Genomic DNA, 10890 nt, shown 5'->3' on the forward strand with positions numbered 1-10890 from the left:
GAGGCAGTATCACTATGGAAGTAGGATTGCCCAACCTTCCTTCCGAGGAGTGGCTGGTGGGTTTGAACCGCCAGCCTTCTGGTTAGCAGTCAAGTACTTTAGCCACTATGCTACCAGAGCTCCTCCTTCCATTTGGGTAGTACTACTTATTTAACCACTTCTGTATTTTATATGGGAGCTCTGGTGGTGTAGTGCCTACGACATTTGACTGTTAACCAGAAGGCTGGCGGTTCAAACCCACCAGCCACTCCTCACACAGAAGATTGGACAAATCTACTTTTGTAGTGATACTGCCTTGGAAACCCAAGGAGGGGTGGCTATTAGTCAGCTCTGCCTTGATGACAGTGAGTTGGTTTTTTTTTTTTTTTTTTTTTTTGTATACTTTATATATACTTAGATTATCTCAGTTTTATTTCCATTAATGGATTAACATCTAGTTTCATTGTAAATTTTTGCAAAAATCTCATCATTTTTCTTGGATTAGTTTATTAGAAGTAAAATTACTAACACCAAGGATATGAATGTTTTCATCTGTCTTGATACATGTGATATTATCTTCTAGAATGTCTCATTTCAGTAGCATTATGTTAGAGTATCCAATTTACCATACTTTGCCAAGACTATTATTGTTTTCTAAATATCTTGATCAATTTTCATAAATAATTTGTACTTCTTTATGTAGGACCTTTTTTCATGCATTTATTGGTAATTTGTGTATGGTATTCTGCAACAACCTTTTGTCTATTACTTGACTTACTAATTTTAGCCAGTATCATTAACCCCCTGTTATAAAGATGTAAGGATGTGTTAACATCCTTACAATACCTCTCACTGCTCTCTCCCTTGTCCCCTCTGCTTTTGTTACTTACATATATTTGGTTACTGCATTAGTTGAGTTTATGGCTTAAAATAGTACTATTAAACCATTATGTTGATTTATCTGTTTTTCAAAGTATATATTAACTCTCTGCTATGAAAAATAATTCAGACATTTCATGTGTTTTCACTGTTTTTTTCTCTCCTGTAACTATAAGATATTGCTTTTATCATTAGGTTTTCTCACTTTATAAATTTTAAAACATTTACATTCTGTTCTTTAAATTTAATTAAGGCTCATTATTTTACATGGTTGATTTTAAAAATTGAAACACAAAAAGGGGGCATTTACATCACATTATACACATATTCTGTTTTATAGTATCAAGGTTGGTGTTTTGTCCTATAGGGAATGACATATAATAATATGCAACTGAACATATTATTCCCTGAAGGATGCTTTTGCATGTGTTAGCTTTTCACTTCTTTCTAGATTCCCTGACGTTATTTGGCTTGTATTCTTGCCTTCCATGTCATCTTATATTTTTGTTTCTGTTCTATTTGGGTGGAAATATTTCTCATATTTTTTTCCTGGATTAACTCTGGTGGGTAGTAAACTTTTTCTCCCTTATCCTGGTATGTGATTGGTTGATGGTGGCCTGAGTATGGGAATTTAATCCAAAATATTTTGCCCTTAAGTCTCTATTATCATTTAGCATACCAGGCTACTGATGAGAGAAGTATGATGTCAGCTTGCTTCTCATTTCCTTTAGGTAACCTATTGTTTCTCTTTGGAACCTTTTATAATTTTTCTTTGTCCTTAGAGCTCTGATATTTTACCAGGATGTGCCCATGTGTGGAATTTTTTCATATATCCTGCCTCACATTTGGGCCATGCTTTCTCTTTGAACTAATTGTACTATGTTTAGTTCAGGCAAGATTTCTTTTATTTTTTATTAAATTTTTCCCCTTCTGTTTTTTCTCTTCAGGTATTCCCATAAGATAGATCTTCATTAAGATGGATACTAGATCTCTTGGATCTATGCTCTATGTTGCTTAATTTTTTTCTCTCATATTTGTAATCTCTTTGCATTCTCATTTGGTGTTCTTTATTTTGTCTCTCAGACCACCCAGTTTAGCTTTCAATTGTGTCTGGCTTACTGGTTAGTATATCCATTGACCTATAAATTGAAAGCAATCATTTTTTGTTTCTAAGAACTCTTCTTGTTACCTGATTACTTCTTTTCCTAAGCAGCTGCTTTTTGCTTTGTGGCTGAAATGTTCTCTTATAATTCTATGAAGATAATAAATCTCTCTTTGTTGCTTGAAGTAGCCTTGTTTTCTTTCATGTTAGTTCTTTTTGTTCATTTGGACTGCTTATGACTGCAGAGTAGGTGACCAAAACTTAATGGCCTAAAATGATAAATATTTATTATCCCACAGTTTCTGTGAGCCGGGAATCCAGGCATAGCTTACCTGGGTGCCTGTGCCCCAGAGTCTCTTACAAGGCAAAAATCAAGGTGTCAGCCAGGACTTCAGTGTCCTCTGAAGATTCAACTGGGAGAGGATTGGCTTCCCAGCCCACTGACATGGTTGGAGGCAGGATTTACTTCCTTACCAGTTAATGGAATTCGTGCCTTAGTTCCTCACTGGTTATTGGCCAGGCTCCTCCTTCAAGTCTGTGCTGTGTGGGCCTCTCCATAGGATAACTGACCACATGGCAGCTGACTTACCTGAGAGGAAACTGGCGAGACAATAAGCGAAGGCAAGCAAGATGGAAGCCAGAGTCTTTTTGTAAATGAATCTTCAAAATGACATCCTAGCACATTTGCCATAGTTCATTAGAAGATAGGCAACTTGGTCCAATGCATACTCAGGAGAAGGGATTACATGAGGACATGAATACCAGGTACCAGGTAGAAATCACCAGGTACCATTTTATGTGCTGCCTAGAGGGTTTATGTTTTGGGGAGGTGGTTTTTCTCAAGTGTCTACTACTACTACTACTTGCTGCCATTGAGTTGATTCTGACTCATAGTGACCCCCATAGGGTTTCTAAGGCCTTAAATCTTTATGGAAGCAGACTACTTCATTTTTCTCCCAGAGAGTGACTAGTGGGTTTCAACAGCCAGCCTTTTGGTTAGCAGCTCAATGCTTTAACCACAGCACCACCAGAGCTCCTTCTCAGGTGTCATCCTTATTTCTAAGTGAAGGACCTTGTGGGTTATTATCAGCTGGGATTAGTTTACTCTGTCACTGTCAGTGCAGGGTTTGTATAACATGTGTAGGCTTCCCTTTCAGGTATGTGGGCAGACAGCAGGCAGGCAGGCTGGGGATTTTCCCTAGACCTCAGTCAGAGGTAGAATGGTGTATTGTATATTGCAAATACACCCTATGGTGACCCTCAGTGAGTCATGCCCTTGCATAATTGCCTATCCTTTAGTGCTGGTAGGACCTGTGGCTTGCTTCTGGTCATTAGAATATGGCAAAGGAGTTGGGGATAGTTATCCTTTGATTAGGTTGATATTTGCAAAGGAAAAAAGATTTTTCTGATATAATTACAGTCCCAAAACAAAGTTGATTTTGAGTTCATCAAAAGGGAGATTATCTTGGCAGAGCCTGACTCAATAATTGAAAGCCCTGAAAGGAGGAAAGGAATTCTCCCTGAAGTCAGAGATGCTCTCTCCTGCTGGCCTTGAAGAAACAAGGCACTATGTGTTCTATAGCTGCAAGAAAATGAATTTTCTCAGTAACCTGAATGAACTTAGAAAAGGTTCTTCCCCACTCAAGCCTCCAGATGAGAACACACCTTGTCTACAGCCTTAAAAACCCTGAGCAGAGGATCCAGGTAAACAGAGCCTACACTCCTGACCCATAGAAACTCTGTGATAATAAATGTGTAGAGTTATTATTATTATTATTGCCTTTTCAACATTTTTTTAAGGTGTTATGTTTGTGGTAATTTATTACACACAAAAGAAAATGGTTGTTGTTTTTGAGTCAATTCCGACTTAGCGACCTCATATGACAGAGTGGAACTGCCAGATATGCTGTAATCTTTATGGAAGCAGTTTGCCAGATCTTTCTTCTGTGAAGCCAGTGGTAAGGCCTTTCACTTAGTAGCCAAGTGACCCACCAGGGCTCCTTAATGGGAAACTAATACACTTTATTTCACTTCTGCGAGGGGGCCTTTCCTATTTTGGTTCCCCTTATGCCTCCTGTGGATGTCTGGCATAAAGCTAAGCTTTATTCTTACCTTTCAGAGTCCATCTCCTTCTGTAGGAGCATTGTTTAGGAAGGTGATCCCCTTTCTACAGAGAGCCAGTCTTGGGCTGTGACCCTCATGAGGGCCTTGTCACTGCTGCCAGCCATGCCTTTTATTTATTTATCTATTTTGGGGGAATGGGAAAAGAGGTACATAATTTCCCGTTGTTCTGAAAGTGCTTGTTTAAGGAAATACTTTAATGAGTGAGTGCCTCTTTGCCTACCCTTGCTCTTTGTTGATTTCCAGCTTGGAGCTTCTCCAGGCCACCCTTGGTGAGAACCATGCTTATGCAAGTGTCTGTGTCTCTGGTTTCCTCTGTGCTGCTTTTCCCACCAATCTGATTCCATTTAGTTTTTTTCTTCATGGAATTTCTCAAAATTTCTGGAGTGTTCATGGCATATTTTCCTGTTTCACAATGCTGCTGTGGTTTCAGTGGGACCTGGGAAGTGGAGGGAAGTGGACATCAGTGATCAGTGCATTTGAGCTCAGCCTAACATCCTGCTCTGGACTTGATTTTTCTTTTTTAATGGGAAAATAAAATTGTTTTGCATATAACTCTGATCTAGTATATTCCTAATAAATTTGGCATATTTCTAATAAAATTGTTTATACAATTAAAAGAGTAGGATTTTTATAATAATTACTTTTCTTATGCCCTATTATTTCATCCTTTGGACTCCCCAATAATGGCAGATTTCTATGAGGATTTTGTCTCTTTTCCCTTCTTCCTCCCCTCCTCCTGCTCATACTGCCTTTCTTCTCTTCAGGTGATTTCTTAGAACAAGTGACTTAAAAATATTTCCAACAGCATGCTTTTTTCTCTAACACTAACAACACACATGATGTAAGTGCTGAAGATGTTGAGGTAATTGGATTAAATTGATGATTTTAGGATTGTCTTAAGACTCTCCTGGCTCTAAAGAACACAAATCTACTCAAACTAGTTTAGGGAATTTATTAGAAGGAAACTGCAGTATCTCACTAAACTCAAGGGTTGACATTGTGCTCAGGCGTCACAAGGAACTGGAACCAGAGACTAGAGAGCTGACCAGAACTAAAGTAGTTATTACCTTTATATCTCAGATTTTCTGTCTTTTTTGCTTCTGTTTTTCTGAACATCTACTTGTTCTTTTCTCTTTCAACAGACTGACTGCTTTGGCATGAATGTGGCCAAATGTGGCAGCCCCTCAATGGCAACCTGAGTTCCCAAGTTCATATCATTGCAGTCCAAGTACCTAGGTCAGAGGCCCAATGCCAGATTCTCAGAAGAGGGAATCTAATTGCATTAGTTTGGGTTGTTGTTATTGTTATTGTTAGCTATATTTGAGTTTGTCCCCAACTCATGGTGACCCCATGCACAATGGGAAGAAATGCTGCCTCGTTCTGCACCATCTCTATTACTGCTTATGTATCAAACTATTGGGATCCACAGAGATTTTATTGGCTGATTTTCAAAGGTAGATCACCCACCAGGCCTTTTATCCTAGCCTGTCTTAGTTTGGAAGTTCTACTAAAATCTGTTTCGTATACTAGCAACACACAAGCCCCCACTGACAGATGAGTAGCAGCTATGTATGAGGTGCATTGACTAAGAATTGAACCCAGCTCTCCCACACAGAAGGCAAGAATTCTACCACTGAGCCACCTGTGCCTCTAGGTTTATTAGTAATCTCTTTTCAGGCCAGTTTAATGTGATCATGAGGGCAGATTTTGTAGTACACACATGGATGCAATAGGCCAAGTTGCTAAAAAAGGGAGATAAGTGAGATACCTCAAAACATGTCTGCTGTAACATTTTTGTTTGTATTAAATGTGTTATTTCTCACTACAGAGGCAGTTTAGCTTATGGTTGAGAACAGTGCTTAGAGTCAGACATACGTTGATTTGAATCCCACCCCTGTCACCTACTAGCTCTGTGACCCAAAACCAGTAGTTTGCCTCTGGGAAGGTTAAATTCTTTCTCTGTATAGTTGGAATAGTAGTCTGTTGCTTGGGATTGCTGGTAGAATGAAATGAGATTACATATGACACATCCTATGCACTTAATAGATAGTAAGTATTTTTATTAATTAAGAAGCCCTGGTGACACAACAGTTACGTGCTTGATCACTAAATGAAGGGTCAGTGGTTCAAACCTACCAGCAACTCCATGGTAGAAAGATGTGGTAGTCTGCTTCTGTAAAGATTACAGCCTTGGAAACTCAATGCAGCAGTTCTGCTGTGTCCTGTAGGGTTGGTATGAATTGGAATTGACTCATTGTCAATGGGTTTGGTTTTTGGTTTGCTTTTATTAATTTTTACCATTATCATACCATCTGGGAAAGATTATATGAATGGAGGAATATACATTTTAGCACCCTGGATGTTGCCAGAAGATCTAGAGGGAAAATTTCCAGATCCCAGATAATTGCATACCAAACCAAACCAAACTTAACTGTCGCTGAGTCTGATTCGAGTCATAGCGACCCCTGCTTGGGTTTCTGAGGCGTTATCACTTCGGAAGTAGATCACCCCATCTTCCTTCCGAGGAGTGGCTGCATAGTCGATAAAAATCTAAGTTTGTTTTACCGAACTTGCCAAAGAGATGGACACAAGTTAGGCTGCTGGAACTAGGCCTCAAAGAATCTAAACTTATCTCTAGAATGGAATTAGTGCTTCTGTTAGTTTTGGAAAGGAAGTTGTCAATGGTTTCACAATCCTAAAGAAAGCCAAGCACAGCTGGTGGTCATTAGTGTGACTTGGCACCTTATACCCAGTAGCTGTTCTGATTGGTTACTGTATTCATTCTGTTTGGTGGCAGGCCTAATCTGATTGGCTAGCATCTGTACCTTCCCCCAGGGAATTATTTTGAGTAGCATCCCTGGAAACAAAGTATGTGGTATCAGTTTAAAAGACGTTTCTTTGCTGAAGGAGATGGACAGTTTTCTTTGTTAAAACTATTAAAATTTCCTTTATACTTTTCTCACTTTTATGATAAAATTGTGGTTGGAAGCCATCATAAAATGGACTTTTAATAAAGAACATGTGAAAGGATAATGATTCAAAAGCTATAGAGTTGAAAGACACCAAGTGTAAATATAAAGTAAAGCTAGCAAAATAAACTGTATTCATGGCTTCTTTTAAAAAATACATTGTATCTTGTCCAATGTGGAACTATAATAGAACAGTATCTTGATGACTAACTGTGCAATTTTCTTTCAAGTTATGCAGACATTTTGATTGAGAGGGAAGTGTTAATGCAGAAGTACATTCATCTAGTTCAGATTGTAGAGACAGAGAAAATTGCTGCTAATCAACTACGACATCAACTTGAAGATCAAGATACAGAAATCGAAAGACTTAAATCAGAGGTATTTCTCAGTTACTACATTCTTTCTCATTGTTTCATGTTTATTGTCACCCCCTCATGCTTACCCAAGGCTGCTTTATTGCAAAATTTTAATCCCAAACTGAGTTCTTGTGCCGTCAACATTTAGGTGTCTGAGCTAGTGATTAAGAAATGAATAATGTCTACTTTAGGATTAGATAAATGTGTTATAAAAAAAACAGGAAAATATGCTACATATGCATATATCTGATAATATCCTTCATGGGTGAGATATTCAAGAGTTGACCATAACATTTAACTGTTTTCAGATTGACTCTTGTAGTAATAGTAATTGTGAATCTATCATAGTTTCAATTAAAGTCTCAAATGTCAATTAAGGAAGGATCAAAAATGAATTCAGAAAGACTACTTTTTCTAGCTGACTGCATCTAAAGAGTCCATCTTTCTCTCCTCTGGAAGTTTGAATGACACATTTGGGTTAAGACGTTTGCTAGGGTGAATTTTTCCTGAAATTAGAAGGCTGGCTCTCCTTCTTTTGTTACCTCCCCTCAGAATATAAACTTCTCAGATCCCCTCCCCATATAGAGGTTGACACCAGTGAGAGAAGAAGGTGATTAGGAAGTCCACCTCATTCTTTCCCAGAAACTTATGTGTAGCTTTCCTTGTTAGCATTCCTCATGGGAAGTGACCAATAATTGAAGAATTGAAGAGGAATGTAGAGAATGAGGTATTTTTCCCTCTCTCTGAGCAGAGGTGCCTTAGATTCAAAGAAGAAAATAGGACAGAATGAACCCTACTATTAATTGCATCCTTGTTGACAGATACTATTGAGGTTCCTCAGTGTTGACACCCTTTTTGTCATTCTTACCGTCAGTGGACATTTTTCTCTTCATTTTCTCACACCTTCCCCTAAGATAGTGTCTGTAAATTCTATGAGAGGTTTTCACCTCCTGTGCCCTGTGTATATCACCTCCAGTGTACAGAGCACAGGCGTTAGCTGGGACACGATAGCTTCTCCTATGATGATAAGTTGCAGCCCGTGTTCACCATATCATTAGAGCTGTTAACTTCATGATTAGAGCCTGAAATCTGATATAGTAGAAACAACAACAGAAGACTTAACAAACCTGCATTTTAAAAGACTATATCAGGCACTGTAATTTAAAACAAAATTATTGTGTTCTTTCTTTGCCACAGTAAGCTTGAGCAGATGCTTGTCTGCTAAGTGAGAGAACTTGGTATTTACTCTATGAGAGAAACTCAGCACCCAGCAATGTTTCCCAATATTTATTTATGTGTGTTTATCTATCTTTGCTATGTTCTATTTTAGTCTGAATATAGATTCCAGCTAAAAACTGTCACTAGCAGGTATGTCTTCTGTGGTCTCTTGACAGAAGCCATAATTTATTTCCCACTCCTTTTATTTTCCCACTTCCTTACCAGAAAATGGCAGAGGGGTATGTTTGGTATTGGAAACAAAAATATAATGACAGTTACGTAAGGGCAGTTATGATCTCTTAATTTGTCAAGTATTTGTACTTGTAGGTTAGTAAACCCTGTATAAATTCTTAATGTTTGTGAGAGCCTACAACTCAGTGGTAATTTAGTAAATATTATTGTTAAGTGTAGTTGAGAGGCCATCTTGGTCTTGAGTTACCCTTCACAGTCACCGAACTGAGCTAGAGATATGCAGGGATCCAGATTTCAACCCTTACATTTTCCTAGAAATCTTCTTGGCTAGTGTAGACCTACCCAAGGCCTCTGCACATTTTCCCCTGTTGTTACCATTTTCCCAGGGAAAACTGTGAGTCTGCTCTACCATGTATACCTGAAAGGCCACAAGTCACCTATGGGAAGCAAGAGCTTTGAGCTAGGTGTCACTCCCTCAGAAGACATGGTTGACATGCTGCTAAGCTCCTGAGGAAGGCTTGGCTTGTATATCACTGGCAGTCAAGACAGAGTTTTGGGTTAACACATCTCCTAATCCTAGGCCCCATTTTATACTTTCCATAGCCACTCACTTCTTACAAGTCCTTTTCTTGGTAACACCAGGCTTGGGATGAAGTTCATGCCTTTCCAGCATCAGCACCAAAGGAAGAGAAGGTGCATACAAAGTGAGTGTTTCCTGAAGATCTCATCAACACTCTTTGTATGCAGAAATCCCTATGGATTATAGCTATAATCTACTATTTCCCAAATCATAAAATGGACCAATTTTGTGTTCTAGATTATCGCTCTTAATAAAACCAAGGAACGAATGCGACCTTACCAAAGCAACCAAGAAGATGAGGATCCAGACATCAAAAAAATCAAAAAGGTAAGACACTGAGACTTTCTGCCTTTGAAGGGCTTTGGCAGCCTGTACACAGTGCTGCAGCAATGACTTTGCCACTTTCTCTCTGAGCTGGAAGCAGTTTGGGTGTTTCTGTTATACTTGCTTCCAGACTTGCCCTCAGAGCTTCCAGACATGGCTCCTTCTCTGGAGAAGTTTCAGCTTGAAATTTCTTTCCAGTTCTGGAAATCTGCTTTTGGACTTTTTGGGAAGGATGCCCATGCTGGACAGTAAAACAACAGTATTCTTCAATTGTATTATTAAGTGTTGTTAAACTTCTTGATTTTGTGCTATTTTCATATTTTGGAGAGTATTTTTTAAAATTATATTTTAAGAATAATTGTTTTCAGTGCTATTTAGGAATTATTTTTCTAAAAACATATGTAAGAATATTGAATAAATCAATTCATCTGCTTAGATTTTTATTTTACTATTATTGTTTCTTTCTTACTTAAAATCCATGTGAGCAGCAGATATTCCCACCTTATTGTCATTTGTTGTTTTAGAACTTTTGCAATGAACCAGACAGTGGCACTCACTCTATTCCCTGGAGTTTTGATTTATGTCATCTGGGTTTTTGTTCCATAATCTTAATTGTCCTGTATAAAGCACTTTTGTTCATAGTATTGTATATGGAAATGTTTCACATTTGAAGAACTTTTCCTGGATAAAAAACACAAACCCACTGTGGACTCATAGTGACCTTATAAGACAGAGTAGAACTACCCCATAGGGTTTCCAAGGCTGTAAATCTTTACAGAAACAGACTGCCTCATCTTTCTCCCACAAAGCAGCTGGTGGGTTTGAACCACTGACCTTTTGGTTAGCAGCCCAGTGTTTTAACCACAGTGCCACCAGAGCTCCTTTTTTTTTCCCTGAATATACATCTTTAAATCTTTATTTATTGCTTCTCAATCTTTTCTTAAGATTAGACTGAGACAGACTAGGAAGAAGGAGGAGGCCATCCACTTCTCAAAGAATAGGCCAGGGAAAACCTTACTAATAGCAGAGAAACACTGTCTGATACATTACTGTGCAACTTTATGAAAAGTCCAGAAACATTGTCCAATATAGAGGAGGAAGATGAGTCACTTAGCTTAGAAAACTCTCAAAGTAGGACTGGGCAAGAGCTGCATTATCAGAGTAAAA

The 10890-nt window shown here is 38.4% G+C and overlaps 1 protein-coding gene across 1 annotated transcript in view; it reads left to right on the plus strand.

The window, feature by feature from the left end:
• The window catches only part of RASGRF2 (Ras protein specific guanine nucleotide releasing factor 2), a 493174-nt gene that overhangs the window by 176941 nt on the left and 305343 nt on the right, over positions 1-10890 (plus strand). Inside the window, exons 3-4 of the mRNA XM_007943466.2 lie at positions 7284-7431; positions 9637-9726. Coding sequence (XP_007941657.1) covers positions 7284-7431; positions 9637-9726 — 238 coding nt within the window. The remainder of the gene's footprint in view (positions 1-7283; positions 7432-9636; positions 9727-10890) is intronic.

The sequence above is a fragment of the Orycteropus afer genome, unplaced genomic scaffold, assembly GCF_000298275.1.
Source record: "Orycteropus afer afer isolate SDZICR_OR568_19922 unplaced genomic scaffold, OryAfe1.0 scaffold00107, whole genome shotgun sequence".
In the NCBI taxonomy this organism is placed as follows: domain Eukaryota; kingdom Metazoa; phylum Chordata; class Mammalia; order Tubulidentata; family Orycteropodidae; genus Orycteropus; species Orycteropus afer.